The sequence below is a fragment of the Oncorhynchus nerka genome, linkage group LG9b, assembly GCF_034236695.1.
Source record: "Oncorhynchus nerka isolate Pitt River linkage group LG9b, Oner_Uvic_2.0, whole genome shotgun sequence".
Lineage (NCBI taxonomy): Eukaryota > Metazoa > Chordata > Actinopteri > Salmoniformes > Salmonidae > Oncorhynchus > Oncorhynchus nerka.
The window spans coordinates 43,460,725-43,487,553 of record NC_088424.1 but is presented as its reverse complement, the minus strand read 5'-3'; the positions used below and the strand labels follow the sequence as shown (position 1 = coordinate 43,487,553).

At 41.1% G+C, this 26,829-nt stretch overlaps 1 protein-coding gene across 2 annotated transcripts; it reads right to left on the bottom strand.

Annotated features, from left to right (window-relative positions):
- Window positions 1–410: 410 nt before the first annotated feature.
- LOC115114772 (uncharacterized) lies at window positions 411–25,961 on the bottom strand. Of its 2 annotated transcripts, none has more exons than XM_029643265.2 (3): window positions 23,669–25,961; window positions 16,835–18,080; window positions 411–3,708 (listed from the first exon to the last, which is right to left on the bottom strand). In XM_029643265.2, exons 1-2 carry the CDS (start codon window positions 25,637–25,639, stop codon window positions 16,923–16,925), a joined length of 3,129 nt encoding a protein of 1,042 aa, XP_029499125.1. In that variant the 5' UTR covers window positions 25,640–25,961; the 3' UTR covers window positions 411–3,708; window positions 16,835–16,922. The 2 variants fall into 2 exon arrangements, with proteins under 2 accessions (XP_029499125.1, XP_029499124.1); XM_029643264.2 differs by having other exon boundaries at window positions 411–2,099.
- Between the last annotated feature and the right edge of the window lie 868 nt (window positions 25,962–26,829).

The following is a 26,829-nucleotide window of genomic DNA, read 5'->3' as shown; positions in this document are numbered from 1 at the left end:
AGAAGACACAGCCAACAGGCAGCAGCCTCCCAGCTAGTGTCATGTGGCTGATGAAATGAATAGAGGAGATATATGCAGACAGCCTTGGCTGAAAGGTCAAAGCCGAGCTACTCGTTCAAAGCCCACGGGGGGGGGGGGGGGGGGGGTCTGTGGTGTTCACTAGATTCAGCACATCCAACATCCAACACTACTGCAGACATACTCTCTGAGTAGAGCTGGGCTTTTGAAGACAAGCTTTTCTTTTCATTCTGAACTGAGCCTGTCTGGCCTGTCTTCACACACCTAATCATGTGTCGGTGGGAAAAACAGTTCTAAAAAACATTAGAAAAGTAGAACAGTCAAACAACTTTGAAATATGAGAGCATGTTCATTCCCAAACAGGCGTAACCAATGAATACGATGAGAGATGGTTTCTTAGTAATTGGAAGATTTCAAACATTTTATTCAGATTTTGCTTAAAGGAAAGGTTCACCCCATTTTGAATGTTATACTGTTTTTTTGTGCATCTCTGAGTGATGTTCTACCGATTCCCTGGCTCATTTCATGTTTTCATGTGTATCTGAATTATTGGCGTTCAAGCAAGCAAGAATCCGTCCGGAATTACGTAACACCGTGATAAAGTCTCTCTAACAGTTTGTAGTGGTACAGACTCAGTACATTGGTTATCAGTCAACCGGGCTTGAGGAGGAGAAAGAGAGCTGTTCTGCAGTGAGGGTGGAGGAGACGAGAGTGAGGGGAGGAAACCGGGCTTGAGGAGGAGAAAGAGAGCTGTTCTGCAGTGAGGGTGGAGGAGACGAGAGTGAGGGGAGGAAACCGGGCTTGAGGAGGAGAAACAGAGCTGTTCTGCAGTGAGGGTGGAGGAGACGGGAGGAAACCGGGCTTGAGGAGGAGAAACAGAGCTGTTCTGCAGTGAGGGTGGAGGAGACGGGAGGAAACCGGGCTTGAGGAGGAGAAACAGAGCTGTTCTGCAGTGAGGGTGGAGGAGACGAGAGTGAGGGGAGGAAACCGGGCTTGAGGAGGAGAAAGAGAGCTGTTCTGCAGTGAGGGTGGAGGAGACGAGAGTGAGGGGAGGAAACCGGGCTTGAGGAGGAGAAAGAGAGCTGTTCTGCAGTGAGGGTGGAGGAGACGAGAGTGAGGGGAGGAAACCGGGCTTGAGATCAACAGAGGAGAGAGGAGAAACAGAGCTCTTCTGTGGTGAGAGAGGAAACAGGGCTGCGTTTACACAGGCAGCCCAATTCGTATCTTTTTTTTTTCTTCACAAATTGGTGTTTTGACCAATCAGATCAACTCAGAAAAATATATTTGATGTGAAAAGATCTGATGTGATTGGTCAAAAATAACAATTAGTGGAAAAAGTAACAGAATTGTGCTGCCTGTGTAAACGCAGCCATAGACAGAGGGGTGTCTCATCCTATCTGTAAGGGGCTCTGGGAGAGAAGTGGTGAAACTCTCAGACACGATTTTTAATAAACAGAGAGACAGAGAGGGTAGCAGGCCTACCTGCAGACGATTCCGACATGCAGTAGTTTGTTCCATATCATAAAGACAGGGTTCCAAAGGACACCCTATTCCATATTTAGTCCACTACTGTTGATCAGGACCCATAGGGCTCTGATCAAAACATAGTGCACTATTTAGGGAATAACTTGTAATTTCAGGTGCAGAAAAGGCCGTTTAGACACAGAATACCATGGAATAGGGTCAGCTAAGGAGAATGGAAACACGCATCGGTGTCAGAACAGAACATAAAACATTTCAAATCAATATTAATACCAATTATTAGGTCACTGCTATCTTTATTTCATACACAAAGGTAAGAAATGTGACACAGTCAGTTTTTGCTGTCTTGAGTTTTTGCCAACCCCCCCAGACACCACACATACATGTTAATGTATGTTGAAGTGCTTGCTTCATACTGTGCGTCTCAAGGCCTGTGCATCGCAGGCTTTCATGTGGAATTCCCCTCCTGTTTGTCTGGAGCTTTTTCCCTTGGAAATAGCCCCCTCTTCAGGGCGAGCTCTGACCGTGTCCACCACTGACCGTGTCCACCACTGACTGTGTCCACCACTGACTGACATCTCTTCACCATGTCAGGGCTCCTGAGGAAGAGAATAACGCAGCATGTAAAAGGCCAATCTGCAGTACGTACAAACCCATGGTCAATGGTCATCTCAATGAATCATGTAAACTGTTCGGCTAAATGACGCATCAACAGCATCTCCCCAGAAGGTTTGGGGCAGTGGTGTAAAGCACTTGCACTTTTTCTCAATTGCTAAAACACTAAAACCCATTGGCTGAACAAAGTTCTCAGTTGCCTGGACTCATTTAGCTAATTATGCAGTCTGTTGTCAATACCTTAAACCAGTTCACATGGTAAAACACAATTTGCAGATCTCACTTAGACTTTTCAGCAAAACTCTAAACACATTCTCATTCTCAAAACACATTCTGCACCCTAATGCACATGTCATCCATACTGGTAAACACAAGTGGCAACAATCAAATACAAATAGAGAACATATGTCATTGATTGAACACAACCTCTCAAAATGGATTTAACCTGTTTCAAATGATGTGACACAACCAATATAAGCCAGTTCAGAGAGCAAACAGGTTGTTGAAGGTGGGAAGGAGAAAGTCTGAGAATGGATACTGTAGTACAGTGCATTGTAGGCTGTATACTGTACAATGGATGAATTGTATGGCCCTGAACATTGTGCTTTCCATTTATTAACAGTACTGACTGCTCAATAGATTTTGACTGGTTGCAGGTTCATATCAACAAAGAACAAGAATTACAGTATCACAGAGACAAAGGACAAGTTTGTAAGAGGGTACATTTACTGTAAAAATAGGGGTACAAGGAGGAGGAAGAACAAAAAACAAAATTGCAAAGAGCAAAGCAGAGTAGTAATTTCTGATCAATTTTGAGCTACTATGATAGAACATGTTTTCATTCATCAAAAGACAATGACGGAAAAATATGAATATTTTTTTAGATTAAAAACGTACTTCTCCCTGAGAATTGTTTGTTTTGAACAATGTGTTTTCTATTTTTCAGTGTATTGTTTACTGCAAGAGGAGTCAGAGGTTATGTAAATAGTGCTTGAAGATGAGGTTTTGTGTTTAATGTTTTCAGGAAATGGAGCAATGTTTCAGAAATTGTGTTTTAGCAATTGAGAAAAACTGTAAGTAAAAGTACTTTAAAGTACTACTTCAGTCGTTTTTTGGGGTATCTGTACTTTACTCTACTATTTATATTTTTGACAACTTTTACTTTTACTTCAAATCAAATCAAATCACATTTATTTATATAGCCCTTCGTACATCAGCTGATATCTCAAAGTGCGCTACAGAAACCCAGCCTAAAACCCCAAACAGCAAGCAATGCAGGTGTAGAAGCACGGTGGCTAGGAAAAACTCCCTAGAAAGGCCAAAACCTAGGAAGAAACCTAGAGAGGAACCAGGCTATGTGGGGTGGCCAGTCCTCTTCTGGCTGTGCCGGGTGGAGATTATAACAGAACATGGCCAAGATGTTCAAATGTTCATAAATGACCAGCATGGTCGAATAATAATAAGGCAGAACAGTTGAAACTGGAGCAGCAGCACAGTCAGGTGGAAGTTGAAACTGGAACAGCAGCATGGCCAGGTGGACTGGGGACAGCAAGGAGTCATCATGTCAGGTGGTCCTGGTACTTCACTACATTCCTAAAGAAAATATTGTACTTTTTACTCCATACATTTTCCCTGACAACCCAAAGTACTCATTACATTTTGAATGCTTAATAGCAGAACAGGACAATTGTGAAATTAAGAACACGTGGTCATCCCTACTGCAAATGTTCTGGCGGGCTCACTAAACACAAATACATCTTTTGTAAATAATGTCTGAGTGTTGGAGTGTGCCCCTGGCTATCCGTACATTTGTAAAACAAGATAATGGTGCCGTCTGCTTTGCTTAATAACATAAGACATTTGAAATTATTTATGATTTTACTTTTACTTTACTTTTGATACTTAAGTATATTTTAGAAATTACATTTACTTTTGATACTTAAGTATATTTAAAACCAAATACTTTTATACTTTTACTCAAGTAGTATTTTCACTGGGTGACTTTCACTTTTACTTGAGTAACTTTCTGTTAAGGTATCTATACTTTTACTCAAGTATGACACTTGGGTACTATTAACATCACTGGTTTGGGATCGATTCCATTTCAATTCAGTAAATTCTGAGAATTTCAGTTACTACCTGAAACGACTGAAAAGAAATGGAATTGACCTCAACCCTAGTCCACAGTGAAGCCGACGTATAGCACAATATAGCACAATGTATAGCACAATATCGCACAATATTTTCAAAATATTGTTATATATATATATATATATATATATATATATATTGGATTTTCCATTCCATAGAGGTATTTCTGTACTGTTCAGTCTTAAAGTAGTGATGGATATTTAAGCGATAAGGCCCAAGGGGGTGTGGTATATGGCCAATATACAGCAAAGGGCTGTTCCCGTGCACAGCACAACACAGAGTGCCTGGACACAGCCCTTAGCCGTGGTATATTTGCCCAATGCCCAAACCCCTGAGGTGCCTTATTGCTATTATAAACTGGTTACCAATGTAATTTGAGCATTAAAATAACTGTTTTGTCATACCCGTGGTATAAGGTCTGATATACCACGGCTGTCACCCAATCAGCATTCAGGTCTTGAACCACCCAGTTTATACTTTAGAATAGATTAAGTGAAGGAGGATAAACTCATGAGTTAGCTATGTGTCCTTGGGTTATCATGACTCATTCAGCCTTGCTACTGTAGCTGGATGAGCCGTGGAAAAAAGTTGTGCCTATCAGTGGAGGCTGATGGGAGGAGCCATAGGAGGACAGGCTCATTGTAATGGCTGGAATGGAATTAATGGAATGGAATCAAACTCATCAAACATATAGAAACCACATAACAGGAGAGAAGAGGAGAGAAGGAGAGAGAACTAGAGAGAAGAGGAGAGAACAGGAGACAAATTGAGAGAAGAGGAGAAAGGGGGGAGAACTGGGGAGAAGAGTAGAGGAGAGGAGAGAACAGGAGAGGAGAGAAGCGGAGAGAACAGGAGAGAAAAGGAGAGAACAGGAGAGAAGATGAGAGAAGGGGAGAGAAGGGAGAGAACAGGAGTGAAGAGGAGAGAACAGGAGAGGAGAGAAGTGGAGAGAACAGGAGAGAACAGGAGAGAAGATGAGAGAAGGGAGAGAACAGGAGAGAACAGGAGTGAAGAGGAGAGAACAGGAGAGGAGAGAAGTGGAGAGAACAGGAGAGAACAGGAGAGGAGAGAAGCGGAGAGAACAGGAGAGAAGATGAGAGAAGGGGGAGAACAGGAGTGAAGAGGAGAGAACAGGAGAAAGCAGGAGAAAACAGGAGAGAACAGGAGAGAAGATGAGAGAAGAGAAGAGGAGAGAACAAGAGAGAAGAGGAGATAAGAGGAGATAAGAGGTGAGAAGAGGAGAGAACAGGATAAAGCAGGAGAAAACAGGAGAGAAATAGGAGAGAAGAGGATAAAACAGCAGGGAAGAATAGAGAAGACATAATAGAGAAGAAAATCAATGGAATTACTTAGATTTTCACTGTAGCCTTTTTCAACTGATAATAGTCTAAACAGACTGCGTTTTCAGAATACACCAAATACACGGTCATAAAATTAAATCACAATTGCGTAGTTACAAGTGATTTACCATAAACGATATCTGCACAGAATTAATATACTTCTACGATATTTCAAAGCCTATTTTGAAAGCTTTAACATGAAGTCACAGGCCTTTTCTCTCTGGGAGGAGTTCGCTATAGCCCCCACAGGCGTTCTCTCTATGGGAGTGGTTCGCTATAGCCCCCACAGGAGTTCTCTCTATGGGAGTGGTTCGCTATAGCCCCCACAGGCGTTCTCTCTATGGGAGTGGTTCGCTATAGCCCCCACAGGAGTTCTCTCTATGGGAGTGGTTAGCTATAGTCCCCACAGGCGTTCTCTCTATGGGAGTGGTTCGCTATAGCCCCCACAGGAGTTCTCTCTATGGGAGTGGTTCGCTATAGCCCCCACAGGCGTTCTCTCTATGGGAGTGGTTCGCTATAGCCCCCACAGGAGTTCTCTCTATGGGAGTGGTTCGCTATAGTCCCGCGGGCCTTGGCTCTCGCCATGTTTGAACGATGTCTAGAAGTGCTCATGTTTATGGGAACATTTGAAATATAACAAGCTAACGTTTTGGTTTGCCTCACTCTGCTCTGGCATCTGTCCAAAGGCTTGATAATTAAAACCAGATTGTGCTTGGCCCAATTCACAGAAATTAGGCACAAGCCAAAAAAACAATATTGCAGTTACACATATTCTGCACAAGAGGGAGGTATTTCACACAAACGGGAACATCCTCTCTTTATAATTTGTCCTTTTTCTCAATTGTGAGGTAAAACTTTTGAGACTTCTATAACTTCAATTAATTGAAATGGCAAGAATTATTTAATTAGTGATGTTTGATTGTTGTCAAATAGATCACTATCTTCACAAATGTGAACTCTGTGAATGACACAAAGACTGCCTGCCAAATTGCAAACTTTTCCCTATATAGTGCACTACTTTGGACTACAGCACAATGGCCCTGGTCAAAAATAGTGCACTAAAAAGGGAATAGGGTGCCATTTTTGACGTTTTCAAAACTTTAAATCAAATCAAAGTCTATTGGTTGCGAACATAGACTTTCATAACTTATCACAGGTGTGCGAAATGCTTGTGTTTCTAGCTCTAGCAGTGCAGTAATGCCTAGATAAATGCATGTGTTTCTAGCTCTAGCAGTGCAGTAATGCTTAGATAAATGCACGTGTTTCTAGCTCTAACAGTGCAGTAATGCCTAGATAAATGCATGTGTTTCTAGCTCTAGCAGTGCAGTAATGCTTAGATAAATGCACGTGTTTCTAGCTCTAACAGTGCAGTAATACCTAGCTAAATGCTTGTGTTTCTAGCTCTAACAGTGCAGTAATACCTAGCTAAATGCTTGTGTTTCTAGCTCTAACAGTGCAGTAATACCTAGCTAAATGCTTGTGTTTCTAGCTCTAGCAGTGCAGTAATAGCTAGCTAAATGCTTGTGTTTCTAGCTCTAGCAGTGCAGTAATGCCTAGATAAATGCATGTGTTTCTAGCTCTAGCAGTGCAGTAATACCTAGCTAAATGCTTGTGTTTCTAGCTCTAACAGTGCAGTAATACCTAGCTAAATGCTTGTGTTTCTAGCTCTAGCAGTGCAGTAATACCTAGCTAAATGCTTGTGTTTCTAGCTCTAGCAGTGCAGTAATACCTAGCTAAATGTTTGTGTTTCTAGCTCTAGCAGTGCAGTAATACCTAGCTAAATGCTTGTGTTTCTAGCTCTAGCAGTGTAGTAATACCTAGCTAAATGCTTGTGTTTCTAGCTCTAGCAGTGCAGTAATACCTAGCTAAATGCTTCTGTTTCTACTAGCTCTAACAGTGCAGTAATACCTAGCTAAATGCTTCTGTTTCTACTAGCTCTAACAGTGCAGTAATACCTAGCTAAATGCTTGTGTTTCTACTAGCTCTAACAGTGCAGTAATACCTAGCTAAATGCTTCTGTTTCTACTAGCTCTAACAGTGCAGTAATACCTAGCTAAATGCGTGTGTTTCTACTAGCTCTAACAGTGCAGTAATACCTAGCTAAATACTTCTGTTTCTACTAGCTTTAACAGTGCAGTAATACCTAGCTAAATGCTTCTGTTTCTACTAGCTCTAACAGTGCAGTAATACCTAGCTAAATGCTTATGTTTCTGTTTCTACTAGCTCTAACAGTGCAGTAATACCTAGCTAAATGCTTCTGTTTCTACAAGCTCTAGCAGTGCAGTAATACCTAGCTAAATTATTGTGTTTCTAATGCTAACGGTGCAGTAATACCTAGCTAAATTCTTGTTTTTCTAGCCGTAACTGTGCAGTAATACCTAGCTAAATGCTTGTGTTTTCAATGCTAACTGTGCAGTAATACCTTGCTAAATGCTTGTGTTTCTAATGTTAACGGTGCAGTAATACCTAGCTAAATGCTTGTGTTTTCAATGCTAACTGTGCAGTAATACCTTGCTAAATGCTTGTGTTTCTAATGTTAACGGTGCAGTAATACCTTGCTAAATGCTTGTGTTTCTAATGTTAACGGTGCAGTAATACCTAGCTAAATGCTTGTGTTTTCAATGCTAACTGTGCAGTAATACCTTGCTAAATGCTTGTGTTTCTAATGTTAACGGTGCAGTAATACCTAGCTAAATGCTTGTGTTTTCAATGCTAACTGTGCAGTAATACCTTGCTAAATGCTTGTGTTTCTAATGTTAACGGTGCAGTAATACCTTGCTAAATGCTTGTGTTTCTAATGTTAACGGTGCAGTAATACCTAGCTAAATGCTTGTGTTTCTAATGTTAACGGTGCAGTAATACCTAGCTAAATGCTTGTGTTTCTAATGTTAACGGTGCAGTAATACCTAGCTAAATGCTTGTGTTTCTAATGTTAACGGTGCAGTAATACCTAGCTAAATGCTTGTGTTTCTAATGTTAACGGTGCAGTAATACCTAGCTAAATGCTTGTGTTTCTAATGTTAACGGTGCAGTAATACCTAGCTAAATTCTTGTTTTTCTAGCCGTAACTGTGCAGTAATACCTAGCTAAATGCTTGTGTTTCTAATGTTAACGGTGCAGTAATACCTTGCTAAATGCTTGTGTTTCTAATGTTAACGGTGCAGTAATACCTTGCTAAATGCTTGTGTTTCTAATGTTAACGGTGCAGTAATACCTTGCTAAATGCTTGTGTTTCTAATGTTAACGGTGCAGTAATACCTAGCTAAATGCTTGTGTTTCTAATGTTAACGGTGCAGTAATACCTAGCTAAATGCTTGTGTTTCTAATGTTAACGGTGCAGTAATACCTTGCTAAATGCTTGTGTTTCTAATGTTAACGGTGCAGTAATACCTAGCTAAATGCTTGTGTTTCTAATGTTAACGGTGCAGTAATACCTAGATAAATGCTTGTGTTTCTAATGTTAACGGTGCAGTAATACCTAGCTAAATGCTTGTGTTTCTAATGTTAACGGTGCAGTAATACCTAGCTAAATGCTTGTGTTTCTAATGTTAACGGTGCAGTAATACCTAGCTAAATGCTTGTGTTTTCAATGCTAACTGTGCAGTAATACCTTGCTAAATGCTTGTGTTTCTAATGTTAACGGTGCAGTAATACCTAGCTAAATGCTTGTGTTTCTAATGTTAACGGTGCAGTAATACCTTGCTAAATGCTTGTGTTTCTAATGTTAACGGTGCAGTAATACCTTGCTAAATGCTTGTGTTTCTAATGTTAACGGTGCAGTAATACCTTGCTAAATGCTTGTGTTTCTAATGTTAACGGTGCAGTAATACCTAGCTAAATGCTTGTGTTTCTAATGTTAACGGTGCAGTAATACCTAGCTAAATGCTTGTGTTTCTAATGTTAACGGTGCAGTAATACCTTGCTAAATGCTTGTGTTTCTAATGTTAACGGTGCAGTAATACCTAGCTAAATGCTTGTGTTTCTAATGTTAACGGTGCAGTAATACCTTGCTAAATGCTTGTGTTTCTAATGTTAACGGTGCAGTAATACCTTGCTAAATGCTTGTGTTTCTAATGTTAACGGTGCAGTAATACCTAGCTAAATGCTTGTGTTTCTAATGTTAACGGTGCAGTAATACCTAGCTAAATGCTTGTGTTTCTAATGTTAACGGTGCAGTAATACCTTGCTAAATGCTTGTGTTTCTAATGTTAACGGTGCAGTAATACCTAGCTAAATGCTTGTGTTTCTAATGTTAACGGTGCAGTAATACCTAGCTAAATGCTTGTGTTTCTAATGTTAACGGTGCAGTAATACCTAGCTAAATGCTTGTGTTTCTAATGTTAACGGTGCAGTAATACCTAGCTAAATGCTTGTGTTTCTAATGTTAACGGTGCAGTAATACCTAGCTAAATGCTTGTGTTTTCAATGCTAACTGTGCAGTAATACCTTGCTAAATGCTTGTGTTTCTAATGTTAACGGTGCAGTAATACCTAGCTAAATGCTTGTGTTTCTAATGTTAACGGTGCAGTAATACCTTGCTAAATGCTTGTGTTTCTAATGTTAACGGTGCAGTAATACCTTGCTAAATGCTTGTGTTTCTAATGTTAACGGTGCAGTAATACCTTGCTAAATGCTTGTGTTTCTAATGTTAACGGTGCAGTAATACCTAGCTAAATGCTTGTGTTTCTAATGTTAACGGTGCAGTAATACCTAGCTAAATGCTTGTGTTTCTAATGTTAACGGTGCAGTAATACCTTGCTAAATGCTTGTGTTTCTAATGTTAACGGTGCAGTAATACCTTGCTAAATGCTTGTGTTTCTAATGTTAACGGTGCAGTAATACCTTGCTAAATGCTTGTGTTTCTAATGTTAACGGTGCAGTAATACCTAGCTAAATGCTTGTGTTTCTAATGTTAACGGTGCAGTAATACCTAGCTAAATGCTTGTGTTTCTAATGTTAACGGTGCAGTAATACCTAGCTAAATGCTTGTGTTTCTAATGTTAACGGTGCAGTAATACCTTGCTAAATGCTTGTGTTTCTAATGTTAACGGTGCAGTAATACCTAGCTAAATGCTTGTGTTTCTAATGTTAACGGTGCAGTAATACCTAGCTAAATGCTTGTGTTTCTAATGTTAACGGTGCAGTAATACCTAGCTAAATGCTTGTGTTTCTAATGTTAACGGTGCAGTAATACCTAGCTAAATGCTTGTGTTTCTAATGTTAACGGTGCAGTAATACCTAGCTAAATGCTTGTGTTTCTAATGTTAACGGTGCAGTAATACCTAGCTAAATGCTTGTGTTTCTAATGTTAACGGTGCAGTAATACCTAGCTAAATGCTTGTGTTTCTAATGTTAACGGTGCAGTAATACCTAGCTAAATGCTTGTGTTTCTAATGTTAACGGTGCAGTAATACCTTGCTAAATGCTTGTGTTTCTAATGTTAACGGTGCAGTAATACCTTGCTAAATGCTTGTGTTTCTAATGTTAACGGTGCAGTAATACCTAGCTAAATGCTTGTGTTTCTAATGTTAACGGTGCAGTAATACCTAGCTAAATGCTTGTGTTTCTAATGTTAACGGTGCAGTAATACCTAGCTAAATGCTTGTGTTTCTAATGTTAACGGTGCAGTAATACCTAGCTAAATGCTTGTGTTTCTAATGTTAACGGTGCAGTAATACCTAGCTAAATGCTTGTGTTTCTAATGTTAACGGTGCAGTAATACCTAGCTAAATGCTTGTGTTTCTAATGTTAACGGTGCAGTAATACCTAGCTAAATGCTTGTGTTTCTAATGTTAACGGTGCAGTAATACCTAGCTAAATGCTTGTGTTTCTAATGTTAACGGTGCAGTAATACCTAGTAATAATACATATAAAAACAATACACACATAATCTAGAAGAAAAAAATACAAATTATCAAAATGAGCAATGTATATATACAGTGGCAAGAAAAAGTATGTGAACCCTTTGGAATTGCCTGGATTTCTGCATAAATTGGTCATCAAATTTGATTTGAACTTAATCAAAAATAGACAAACATATTGTGGTTAAACTAAGAACACACAAATGATTGCATTTTTCTTGTCTATATTGAAGATATCATTTAAACATTCACAGTGTAGGTTGGGAAAAGTATGTGGTGGCCTCCCAGGTGGCGCAGTGGTTAAGGGCTGTGCCACCAGAGACTCTGAGGTCTGTGGGGCGATGCACAATTGGCCTAGCATCGTCCGGGTTAGGGAGGGTTTGGCCGGTAGGGATATCCTTGTCTCATCGCGCACCAGCGACTCCTGTGGCAGGCCGGGCGCAGTGCGCGCTAACCAAGGTTGCCAGGTGCATGCTGTTTCCTCCGACACATTGGTGCGGCTGGCTTCCGGGTTGGATGCGCGCTGTGTTAAGAAGCAGTGCGGCTTGGTTGGGTTGTGTATCAGAGGACGCATGACTTTCAACCTTCGTCTCTCCCGAGCCCGTATGGGAGTTGTAGCGATGAGACAAGATAGTAGCTACTAACAAACAATTGGGGAGAAAACGGGGTAAAATTCACACAAAACAACAACAACAACAACAAAGTATGTGAACCCCCAGGATAATGAGTTAGATGAAGTTCAGAGTTTGATGACCAATTTATGCAGAAATCCAGGTAATTCCAAAGGGTTCACATACTTTTTCTTGCCATTGTATATATTTACATACACCACCGTTCAAAAAATTTGGAGTCACATAGAAATGTCCTTGTTTTTGAAAGAAAATGAAAAATTTGGTCCATTAAAATAGCATCAAATTGATCAGAAATACAGTGTAGACATTGTTAATAATGTTGTAAATAACTATTGTAGCTGGAAACAGATGATTTTTAAAGGAATGTTTACACCGGTGTACAGAGGCCCATTATCAGCAGCCATCACTCCTGTGTTCCAATGGCACGTCGTGTGAGCTAATACAAGTTTATTGTTTTAAAAGACTAATTGATCATTAGAAAACCCTTTTGCAATTATGTTAGCACAGCTGAAAACTGTCGTGCTGATTAAAGAAGCAATAAAACTGGCCTTCTTTAGACTAGTTGAGTATCTGGAGCATCAGCATTTGTGGGTTCGATTACAGGCTCTGAATGGCTAGAAACAAATAACTTTCTTCTGAAACTCGTCAGTCTATTCTTGTTCTGAAAAATCAAGGCTATTCAATGCAAGAAATTGCCAAGAAACTGAAGATCTCGTACAACGATGTGTACCACTCCCTTCACAGAAAGGCATAAACTGGCCCTAACCAGAATAGAAAGAGGAGTGGGAGGCCCCGGTGCACAACTGAGTGTAACGGATGTGAAACGGCTAGCTTAGTTAGCGGTGGTGCGCACTAAATAGCATTTCAATCGGTGACGTCACTTGCTCTGAGACCTTGAAGTAGTAGTTCCCCTTGCTCTGCAAGGGCCGCGGCTTTTGTGATGCGATGGGTAACGATGCTTCGTGGGTGTCAGTTGTTGCTGTGTGCAGAGGGTCCCTGGTTCGCGCCCGGGTATGGGAGAGGGGACGGTCTAAAGTTATACTGTTACATTGGTGCCGTGACCCGGATCACTGGTTGCTGCGGGAAAAGGAGGAGGTCAAAAGGGGGGTGAGTGTAACGGCTAGCTTAGTTAGCGGTGGTGCACGCTAAATAGTGTTTCAATCGGTGACGTCACTTGCTCTGAGACCTTGAAGTAGTAGTTCCCCTTGCTCTGCAAGGGCCGCGGCTTTTGTGGAGCGATGGGTAACGATGCTTTGTGGGTGTCAGTTGTTGATGTGTGCAGAGGGTCCCTGGTTCGCGCCCGGGTATGGGCGAGGGGACGGTCTAAAGTTATACTGTTACATGAGCAAGAGGACAAGTACATTAGAGTGTCTAGTTTGATAAACAGACGCCTCACAAGTCGTCAATTGGCAACTTCATTAAATAGTACCTGCAAAACACCAGTCTTAACATCAACAGTGAAGAGGCGGCCCGTCAGGAGTCCATGACCCAGTTGCACAGGGAGGTGTTCAGACCCAGGACCCTGAGCTTAGTGCGCCCGACCCGCCACTGAAGTCGCTAGTGCTCGATGGGACAAGAACATCTCTGCCGGCCAAACCCTCCCCTAACGACACTGGGACAATTGTGCGCCGACCCATGGGTCTCCCAGTCGCGGCCGCCTGCTACAGAGCCTGGACTCTAACCAGGATCTCTAGTGACACAGCTAGCACTGCGATGTGCCTTAGACCACTGTGCCATTCGGGAGACCCGATGCCTCCATCATTCTCAAGTGGAAGAAGTTTGGAACCACCAAGACCCTTCCTAGAGCTGGCCGCCTGGCCAAACTGAGCAATCGTGGGAGAAGGGTCTTGGTCAGGGAGGTGACCAATAACTGACGGTCACTCTGACAGAGCTCTAGAGTTCCTCTGTGGAGATGGGAGAACCTTCCAGAAGGACAACCATCTCTGCAGCACTCCACCAATCAGGCCTTTATGGTAGACTAGTGGCCAGACAGAAGTCACTTCTCAATTAACGGCACATGACAGCCCACTTGGAGTTTGCCAAAAGGCATCTAAAGACTATCAGACCATGAGAAACAAGATTATCTGATCTGAGGAAACCAAGATGGAACTCTTTGGCCTGAATGCCAAGCATCACGTCTGGAGCAAACCTGGCACCATTCTTACGGTGAAGCATGGTGGTGGCAGAATCATGCTGCGGGGATGTTTTTCAGCGGCAGGAACTGGGAGACTAGTCAGGATCGAGGCAAAGGTGAACGGAGCAAAGTACCGAGAGATCTTTGATGAAAAGTTACTCCAGAGCACTCAGGACTTCAGACTGGGCCAAAGGTTCACCTTCCAAAAGGACAACAACCCTAAGTACACAGCCAAGACGACACAGGAGTGGCTTCAGGACAGGTCTCCGATGTGCTTGAGTGGCCCAGCCAGAGCCCGGTCTTAAACCTGATCGAACATCTCTGGAGAGACCTGAAAATAGCTGTTCAGAAACGCTCACCATCCCAACCTGACAGAGCTTGAGAGGATCTGCAGAGAAGAATGGGAGAAACTCCCCAAATACAGGTGTACCAAGCTTGTAGCGTCATACCCAAGAAGACTCAATGCTGTCATCGCTGCCAAAGGTGCTTTAACAAAATATTGAGAAAAGGGTCTGAATAATTATGTAAATATAGTATTTAAGTTTTTTATTTTTGATTAAAACCTGTTTTTGCTTTGTCATTATTGGGTATTGTGTGTAGATTGAGGGGAAAAAAGCTATTTGGCTTGTCACCAAAAGCACTCACAAACTCTTACAGATGCACAATCGAGAGCATCCTATCGGGCTGTATCACCGCCTGGTACGGCAACTGCTACGCCCACAACCGTAAGGCTCTCCAGAGGGTAGTGAGGTCTGCACAACGCATCACCGGGGGCAAACTACCTGCCCTCCAGGACACCTACACCACCCGATGTCACAGGAAGGCCATAAAAATCATCAGGGACAACAATCAACTATCATCCAGAAGACGAGGTCAGTACAGGTGCATCAAAGCAGGGACTGAGAGACTGAAAAACAGCTTCTATCTCAAGGCCATCAGACTGTTAAACAGCCACCACTAACATTGAGTGGCTGCTGCCAGCATACTGACTCAACTCCAGCCATTTCAATAATGTAAAAATTGATGCACTTTAGCCACTTTAAACAATGCCACTTCATATAATGTTTACATACCCTACATTACTCATCTCATATGTATATACTGCACTCTGTACCATCTACTGCATCTTGCCATCTTGATGTAATACATGTATCACTAGCCACTTTAAACAATGCCACTTTTATATGTTTACATACCCTACATTACTCATCTCATATGTATATACTGTACTCTATACCATCTACTGCATCTTGCCAATGCCGTTCTGTACCATCACTCATTCATATATCTTTATGTACATATCCTTTCATTCCTTTACACAGTGTGTATAAGGTAGTTGTTGTGAAATTGTTAGTTAGAATACTCGTTGGTTATTACTGCATTGTCGGAACTAGAAGCACAAGCATTTCGCTACACTCGCATTAACTTCTGCTAACCATGTGTATGTGACCAATAACATTTGATTTGATTTGAAGTCTGATATCTGCTCAAATATCTGGTGAGTGACCATCAATCTAATATCCAAACGTTATTTCCTGGGCTGTAGGTAATAATACAAGAACAAGTAATGTAAGAAGTAACACATGCAAAAAAAATACTGCAAAGTTTGCTAGGAACTGGAAACAGTGCGACCGTGTCTGTCTGCGCTATCTTGTCCTAACTGGAGAAACGAGTGGGGGAGTTATTTTGTAGTCCTGCCAATGACTCAGATAGATAGTCATGTCTGTTATCCTATAAATACTTACCGAAAGAGAGGGTAGACTAGCGGCAGTTGTATCCAATATCTATCCCAGATGGTTGGTGTCTCATTACAATAAATGATTAAACTCTTCTTTTTTTTTTACTTTCCATTTCTCTGAAGTCATGATGACTAAGTTATAGCAAGAAGTAGAAACTAATGTGACATAAACATCCGCAGACAAACAAATAAACACACAGACACACACACAGACAAATAGAGACACACACACACAGACAAATAGAGACACACACACACACAGACAAATAGAGACACAGACACACACACAGACAAATAGAGACACACACAGACAAACAGAGACACACACAGACACACACACAGACAAACAGAGACACACACAGACAAACAGAGACAAACAGACACACACACAGGCACACAGACAAAAAGAGACACAGACACACACACAGACAAATAGAGACACACACAGACAAACAGAGACACACACAGACACACACAGACAAACAGAGACAAACAGACACACACAGACAAACAGACACACAAACACACAGACAAACAGATTCAGACACACACACACAGACAAACAGATACACACACAGGCAAACAGAGACACACACAGACACACAGATACACACACACAGTCATCTTGCATCTTCACAGATATGGCTGCTGAAATGTTATTTTTGTATAATCAAACTGTTATACTACCATGACGCGCACGTCATCAGCAGTCAGGTTGTGTAAACCACGAGTCAATCTGTGAAAATGTAATTCTCTATTTCTCTGAAGTCATGACTAAGAACTGCTAGGAAGGAACTCGTGACATGAGCATTAGCAGACACACACACACACACACACACACACACACACACACACACACTTACCGCAAGCTTTCCTTCTCAGACTACTTATCAGTGTAGTTCTGTCCTTGTATTATATGTTCCAGGCCCCCATGGCATTGAGGCTGTCCCCTCATACCATGCTGTAGGGAGGTGTCTTCAAGTCACTGGGAGGCAGGGCAGGGTGGGTTGGGTGGGTAGGATAGGGTGGCTGGGCCAGGTGGGGCAGGACCGGCAGTGCTGGGTGGGCAGGGTAGGTTGGTTGAGCCGGACTCTTACTGAGCCTCTCCACCCGTCCGTTGTGGCGGGGGTACAGTGGAGATTTCTGGATCCTAAGAGTGGGGACACTGTATCCGACCATGGCTGTAGGGTCAGACAGTTGAGTCCATAGGGGCAGGGGTAGGGAGGGGGTCATTTCTAGCTCTGGGGAGGTCTGGGGGGTCACATGGTTCAGTTCTCTACCTGGACCGGGTAGAGGAGGGTGTCCGTTGAGCCCCCGTCTGTCCTGTTTGGGGTCTTTGGAGGTGCTCAGAGGGTCCATGGGGCTCAGGGCTGTGACCCCAACCCGGTTGGTCTTGATGACAGATGCGGTGAGGACAGGAGACAGGGAGTTAGTTCGTATGGTGACAGTATGGTCAGGTTGTCTGTACAGTAGGGAGACTCCCTGATCTCCATTAGTCTGCTGTCTGTACACCAGGACCCCAGGGACGTCTCTGGGGTCGGGAGGAGGGTCATGTATGATGACAGTATGATCCATGTCGCTGCACTGTGGTCCATGGTTCCCAGGAGTCTTATGGTTGTGGACCAGGTCCCCTGTACCAGTCCAGTGGGTGTGTACCTGGACCCTAGTAGTCTTCTGGTTGACGATACGGTCCATGTCTCTGTAGTGTGGTCTCTGGTCTCCCTGGTTGAACATCAGGACTCCTTTACAGTCTCTAAGGTTGGGGTGACCGTCACCACCTTTACAGTCTCTGGGGTTGGGGTGATCGTCACCACCTTTACAGTCTCTGGGGTTGAGGTGACCGTCACCACCTTTACAGTCTCTGGGGTTGGGGTGACCATCACCACCTTTACAGTCTCTGGGGTTGAGGTGACCGTCACCACCTTTACAGTCTCTGGGGTTGGGGTGACCGTCACCACCTTTACAGTCTCTGGGGTTGGGGTGACCGTCACCACCTTTACAGTCTCTGGGGTTGAGGTGACCGTCACCACGACTAGGGGACTTGTTACATGATCCCTCTTCCTCTTCCAGGTCAATGTTAGCTGTCAGACGATCTATCTGTTGGACCACCTAAAGGACAACCCAGAGTCAATAAACATAGTCACCATATGCTATATGTTTTTTAAGAGTCATGAGATTTTAGATTTTGTTTGACAATGTATAATTTATTATATTTTAGAACAGAATTATTTTGTTAGCTGTCAGACAATACATATACAGTCAATATATTCCATTACTACAGTATATTACTACATTACTAAAGTATATTACTGCATTATACTACATTACTACAGGTTATTAATACATTATACTACATTACTAAAGTATATTAATACATTATACTACATAAGTTACCAGTACATTGTATTACATTATACCATGTTTCTGATTGGCTTGAATGGCATTCTAGAGCATGCGTTATTTATGCTTAGCTAAACTAGCAAGTCTGTTTGTTTAGTTATCAACGACTGTATCTAGCTATCTAGTCAACGTGTTATCTACTTGAACACATTTCTACCTGCAGACAAACACATTTCTAGTGGCAAATGTGTTCAATTATAGCCAAGGTATAAAAGGGATAATCTCAACTCGGGGCTCTATGCGTTCTCTGGAAAATAATGTAACTCTGTGGAAGGTTCATTCCATTCCGCTAGCACGTTGTGTTTCACTCCTTCCACGTCATTCATTATTTTCCAAAGCCCCTCGTTGATTAACCCGTACTTACTAGAGTATATTAATACATTATACTACATTACTACAGTATATTAATGCATTATACTACATTACTACAGTATATTAATACATTATACTACATTACTACAGTATATTAATGCATTATACTACATTACTACAGTATATTAATACATTATACTACATTACTACAGTATATTAATGCATTATACTACATTACTACAGTATATTAATACATTATACTACATTATTACAGTATATTAATACATTATACTACATTACTACTTTCGTTACCACTACATATGCTACATTACTACAGTATATTAATACATTATACTACATTACTACAGTACATTAATACATTATACTACATACTACATTAGTTACCACTGCATTATACTACATTACTACAGTATATTAATGCATTATACTACATTACTACAGTATATTAATGCATTATTGTACATTACTACAGTATATTAATGCATTATACTACATTACTACAGTATATTAATACATTATACTACATTACTACAGTATATTAATACATATACTACATTAATACTTTTGTTACCACTACATATGCTACATTACTACAGTATATTAATACATTATACTACATTACTACAGTACATTAATACATTATACTACCTTACTAAATTAGTTACCACTGCGTTATACTACATTACTACATTAGTTACCACAACATTAAATACATTACTAAAGTATATTAACACATTATTGTACATTACTACATTAGTTACCACTATACCATACTACATTACTACACTATATTAATACAGTATACTACATTACTATGTTAGTTACCACTACATTATAGTACATTACCACACTATACTAAAACATTATACTACATTACTAAATTAGTTACCACTATATTATACTACATTACTGCAGTAAATTAATACATTATACTACATCACTACAGTATATTGATACAGTATACCACATTACTACATTAGTTAGCATTACATTATACTACATTGCCACAGTACATTAATGCATTATACTACATTACTACATGCATTACCCCTACATTATACTACATTACTACAGTATATTAATAAATTATACTACATTACTACAGCATATTGATACATTACACTACATTACTATAGTATATTAATACATTATACTACATTACTACAGCGTATTGATACATTACACCACATTACTACAGTACATTAATACATTATACTACATTACTACAGTGTATTGATACATTACACTACATTGCTACAGTATATTCATACATTATACTACATTACTGCATTTGTTACCATTACATTATACTACATTACTACAGTATATTAATACATTATACTACATTACTACACTATATTAATATATTATACTACATTACTACAGTATATTAATACATTATACTACATTACTACAGCATATTGATACATTATACTACATTACTACAGTATATTAATACATTATACTACATTACTACATGTGTTACCACTACATTATGCTACATTACTACAGTATATTAATACATTATACTACATTACTACAGTACATTAATACATTATACTACCTTACTAAATTAGTTACCACTGCGTTATACTACATTACTACATTAGTTACCACAACATTAAATACATTACTAAAGTATATTAACACATTATTGTACATTACTACATTAGTTACCACTATACCATACTACATTACTAAACTATATTAATACAGTATACTACATTACTATGTTAGTTACCACTACATTATAGTACATTACCACACTATACTAAAACATTATACTACATTACTAAATTAGTTACCACTATATTATACTACATTACTGCAGTAAATTAATACATTATACTACATCACTACAGTATATTGATACAGTATACCACATTACTACATTAGTTAGCATTACATTATACTACATTGCCACAGTACATTAATGCATTATACTACATTACTACATGCATTATCCCTACATTATACTACATTACTACAGTATATTAATATATTATACTACATTACTACAGTCTATTAATACATTATACTACATTACTACAGCATATTGATACATTACACTACATTACTATAGTATATTAATACATTATACTACATTACTACAGCGTATTGATACATTACACCACATTACTACAGTACATTAATACATTATACTACATTACTACAGTGTATTGATACATTACACTACATTGCTACAGTATATTCATACATTATACTACATTACTGCATTTGTTACCATTACATTATACTACATTACTACAGTATATTAATACATTATACTACATTACTACACTATATTAATATATTATACTACATTACTACACTATATTAATACATTATACTACATTACTACAGCATATTGATACATTACACTACATTACTACAGTATATTAATACATTATACTACATTACTACAGCATATTGATACATTATACTACATTACTACAGTATATTAATACATTATACTACATTACTACATGTGTTACCACTACATTATGCTACATTACTACAGTATATTAATACATTATACTACATTACTACAGTACATTAATACATTATACTACCTTACTAAATTAGTTACCACTGCGTTATACTACATTACTACATTAGTTACCACAACATTAAATACATTACTAAAGTATATTAACACATTATTGTACATTACTACATTAGTTACCACTATACCATACTACATTACTAAACTATATTAATACAGTATACTACATTACTATGTTAGTTACCACTACATTATAGTACATTACCACACTATACTAAAACATTATACTACATTACTAAATTAGTTACCACTATATTATACTACATTACTGCAGTAAATTAATACATTATACTACATCACTACAGTATATTGATACAGTATACCACATTACTACATTAGTTAGCATTACATTATACTACATTGCCACAGTACATTAATGCATTATACTACATTACTACATGCATTACCCCTACATTATACTACATTACTACAGTATATTAATACATTATACTACATTACTACAGTCTATTAATACATTATACTACATTACTACAGCATATTGATACATTACACTACATTACTACAGTCTATTAATACATTATACTACATTACTACAGCGTATTGATACATTACACCACATTACTACAGTACATTAATACATTATACTACATTACTACAGTGTATTGATACATTACACTACATTACTACAGTATATTCATACATTATACTACATTACTGCATTTGTTACCATTACATTATACTACATTACTACAGTATATTAATACATTATACTACATTACTACACTATATTAATAGATTATACTACATTACTACACTATATTAATACATTATACTACATTACTACAGCATATTGATACATTACACTACATTACTACAGTATATTAATACATTATACTACATTACTACAGCATATTGATACATTATACTACATTACTACAGTATATTAATACATTATACTACATTACTACATGTGTTACCACTACATTATACTACATTACTACAGTATATTTATACATTATACAACATTATGTTATACTGGACCATGTCTCTTTTACAACGCAAGTCTTTCAATTGAGCCATTCACAATTTTTTTTACAATTTACAGCATATTATATGCATATTGCATATTGACACCATTAAAGCTAAGCATAGTTAAGAACCTGTCTCAAGACAGGCTCTTAAATGTGCTTCTTGTGTCTATCAATTCCAGCAGCAGGTTTTTAGCCAAACGGTCGATGTGAATCGCTTTCAATCAATGCAACTGCAAGAAATGACTCAAATTATGAGCAGTGCCACAGTATCTCCTTCCATATCAGCCTGCATCATTCTTTTTTTCTACAGAGCTGAATGCATGAAGGCTATTCCACCGTAACAGAATAATGCTGTGACTCAGATTTGTCCCTTTATAATGTACAGTGTGCCAAACAAATACCAATGGAAACACATTTATTTGAAGAACTGTGCAGATGCCAAGTTTGGTAACAGAATGACAGCACAAACAGCACAAACCGTCATTTTGTTACCAAACTTTGCCTCTGCCCAGTTCTTCAAGTAAATGTGTTTTCATTGGTTTTTGTTTGACATTTTAAAGTGAAGAATCATCTGAGTCTGAGCATCATTCTGTTACTGTGTTATTGCCCATAAACAGAAAGAGGACACTCATAGGTCCATCAGTATCTGCTTTACTTCAAATGTTAACGTAAGCATACTGAAACAACCCTACTGAAACATATACATAGACTCAAGGCAAACATGACCTCGTCCTCAGATCACTGTGTGCGTTTCAGCCAACTCCTCTGACTATTGTTGTCATGTGTGTTTTTATCATACCATTCATCAATGACCATTCATAATAGGCACTCACTCGAAAACTTGTCCTTAAAATTGGTTGTATGATTCCCCTAAGTACACTCCATAGAAAATTAGATATGGACAGAACTCAGATTGATATGCCTCAATCATTCATTGCATTTATGCAAAGCTTAATGGAGTACTGTCCATTTAATTCCATTTTCTATTGATTCATCAGCTTTTTGCTTCAGTCAACTTCTCAGACTACATGAACAGCATGACTAGTTGACTAGCATAACTAGTTAGCCTCGTGAGCCACACTGAACTTCCAAGCTTACATAAACATGCGTTATGTAGTGTGGCTCGCGAGGCTAGCCAAGGTACAAGTGGCGCAGTGCTAGAGGCGTCCCTACAGACCCGGGTTCGATCCCTGGCTGTATCACAACAGATCGTGATCGGGAGGGTTTGGGGAGGGTTTGGCCGGGGTAGGCCGTCATTGTAAATAAGAATTTGTTCTTATCTGATTTGTCTAGATAAATACATGTTCAATGAAATAAAAATTACTACAACAGTCAGAGTTGGCTAAAACACATACAGATTTGGGACCAGGCTCACTGTAGGTTAACATACAGTAGAGGCTTCTTACCTCCTTCATCTCCACGTGGACTTGTTTGAGACCACCCAGGACCCCCTCCAGGTCTGACACCACCTGTCTGATCTGCTCACAGACAGAACCCTCCTTCGTCCGGACTGAAACCTCCTTCTCCCGGATCGTACCCTGGTTTTCCAGGACCGAACCCTTCTTCGCCTGGACTGAACCCTCCTTCCCCCGGACTGAAACCTCCTTCTCCCGGATCGTACCCTGGTTCTCCAGGACCGAACCCTTCTTCGCCTGGACTGAACCCTCCTTCTCCCGGACTGAAACCTCCTTCTCCCGGATCGTACCCTGGTTCTCCAGGACCGAACCCTTCTTCGCCTGGACTGAACCCTCCTTCTCCCGGACTGAAACCTCCTTCTCCCGGATCGTACCCTGGTTCTCCAGGACCGAACCCTTCTTCGCATGGACTGAACCCTCCTTCGTCCGGACTGAAACCTCCTTCTCCAGGACCGAACCCTTCTTCGCCTGGACTGAAACCTCCTTCTCCCGGATCGAACCCTTCTTCGCCTGGACTGCATCCTCCTTCTCCTGGATCGAACCCTGGTTCTCCTGGGTTGAACCGCGGTTCTCATGGACCGCACATTCATTCTCCCGGATCAAATTCTGGTTCTCCAGGACCGAACCCTCCTTCTCCCTGACTGAACCCTCCTTCTCCCGGAGCAAACCCTGGTTCTTCCAGACCAAACCCTCAGAGCTAGAGCCAGCAGGGACATGTCGTCCATTACAGCCGTCTTCTCCTATCTCACCTCCAACTCCTCCAGCCTTTAATCTAGTAGTCCTCTCCTGGTGGTTAGCTCTATCTCCCCTGCCCTGAGAGGACACAGGCCTGGGACTTGGACCACCAATGCCACAGCATCCATTTGGCATGTGGGAGTGTAAATGTCCGTGTTCCAGTGGTACACACCTGTCCAAATGATTGTGTTGACCACCAGCAGTAAATCTCCAGTCCTGCCTTTCTGTACTGTAACTGTAGCTAGCCTGTCTGTGTTTCGGCTGATCCCAGACCTGTTCTTCTGGACAGTAGCTAGTCTGTCCGTGTATCGGTTTGTGTTCTGGACTATAACTAGCCTGTCTGTGTTTCGGCTGATCCCAGATCTTGTCTTCTGGACCGTAGCTAGTCTGTCCGTGTATCGGTTTGTCTTCTGGACTGTAACTGTAGCTAGCCTGTCTGTGTTTCGGCTGATCCCAGATCTTGTCTTCTGGACAGTAGCTAGTCTGTCCGTGTATCGGTTTGTCTTCTAGACTATAACTAGCCTGTCTGTGTTTCGGCTGATCCCAGACCTGTTCTTCTGGACAGTAGCTAGTCTGTTCGTGTATCGGTTTGTCTTCTGGACTATAACTAGCCTGTCTGTGTTTCGACTGATCCCAGATCTTGTCTTCTGGACAGTAGCTAGTCTGCCCGTGTATCGGTTTGTCTTCTGGACTATAACTAGCCTGTCTGTGTTTTGACAGATCCCAGATCTGTTCTTCTGGACCGTAGCTAGTCTGTCCGTGTATTGGCTTGTCTTCTGGACTGTAGCTGTAGCTAGCCTTTCTGTGTAGTTCCTGTGGACCGTAGCTAGTCTGTCTTTCTAGCCTCAAACTGTAGCTGCAGCTGGCCTGTCTGTGTTTTGACTGACCCCAGATCTGTTCTTCCACTCCATAACTAGCCTGCCTGCGTATCGGTTTGTCTTCTGTACTGTAACTGCAGCTGGCCTGTCTGTGTTTTGACTGACCCCAGATCTGCTCTTCCGCTCCATAACTAGCCTGCCTGCGCCCCTCTGGATCGTAGTTGTAGCTAGTCTGTCTGTGTGCCGGCTCTGGGTCCGCCAGGAGTGACAAGGCTGACGCATGTCTGCTGTTGTTGAAGGGGTGTGTCCCGGTCGCCGTCCCAACAGCGTCACCTCCACCCTGTCCCACACAGCCACATTGTTCTCTCACAGGGGAATAGTGTCTCAGACCAGGGCCTGAGGGCTCCATTGGCCAGCTCCACTGGGCAGGGTTGTAGTCATAGGTTTGGCTAGGGCTAAATAGGTCTGGCTGAGGTTGGGCATTCTGACCCTGCCCTGTGAACACTGGCTTCCTCTGTGGGGCCCTTTTAGTGTGACCAGCTTCAGCTTCAATGCCTCCTCCTCCACCTCCTCCTCTGCCTTCACCTCCTCTACCTTCACCTTCTCGTCTGCCTCCTCCTCTACCTTCACCTTCTTGTCTGCCTCCTCCTCCTCCTCCACCTCTTCCTCCATCTCCTCTTCCACCACCTCCTCCTCCTCCTCCTCTGCCTTCAGCTTCTTGTCTGCCTCCTCCTCCTCCTCCACCTCTTCCACCACCTCCTCCTCCTCCTCCTCTGCCTTCACATTCTTGTCTGCCTCCTCCTCCTCCTCCTCCACCTCTTCCTCCATCTCCTCTTCCACCACCTCTTCCTCCTCCACTTCTCTCACCGTTCTCTAGTCCAGGCTCTATATCCTCGGTCTCCACAGGGAAAGGAGGAAGCTGGAAGTCTTCCCTGAGGTCCAGTGATGCTGGGTGGTCTGGATGGTCTGGGCGAATGGGTGGTGGTCTGTTTCCCCCTGGTCCTCCCTGGAACAACGTGGGTCCGTAATGGACACCGTGGCGGCAGTAGCAGTAGTCGTTATTGTTTTGATGAATGAGTCCATAGTGTCCCGTCCGTGTGCTGTCTGAGTACATTTCAGAATTAAAACGGTCCGTCCGGAGTAGAGGCAGACTGCTGTGGAAAATACCTTTAAAAACACAACTGGTTTCCTTCTCCTCCCTGCTGTTCTCTAACTCCAACCTAGTCATTCACTCTGTTTTCCTCATCTAGCTACGACTGACTCCACCGCAAACGCGCCCCCCCCCCACACTTTTCTTCAGCTTTGCCTCTTTTTTTAAACTACGACGCCCCTCCCCCTTTAGTCTTCCTGTTGTTTCTCTTTCTCTCCTCTACTTGTTTTTCTCTTTCCTTTCTTTCCCCTGACCCCTCTCTTACTTTTCCAACTTTTCTCCCACTCTTTCTTCACCCTGCAGCCCTCTCTCCTGCTCGGGGGCCCCTTCTTCTCCACCTCCCTCCCCGCTCTCTCGCTCTCTCGCTCTCTCTCCTTCTCTCTATCTCTCCCTCGTTTCGTTCCTCAGTCTCATCTGCTGCTGAAGGCTTCCCGTCTCTCTCCCCAACT

Bases quoted from the DNA above. Each gene is read 5' to 3' on its own strand.
- LOC115114772 (XM_029643265.2), bottom strand. From the start codon at position 25,639: ATGGAGCCCTCAGGCCCTGGTCTGAGACACTATTCCCCTGTGAGAGAA. The intron at 18,081-23,668 runs GTAAGAAGCCTC...GTTGTCCTTTAG, and splicing joins TCCACGTGGAGATGAAGGAG to GTGGTCCAACAGATAGATCG.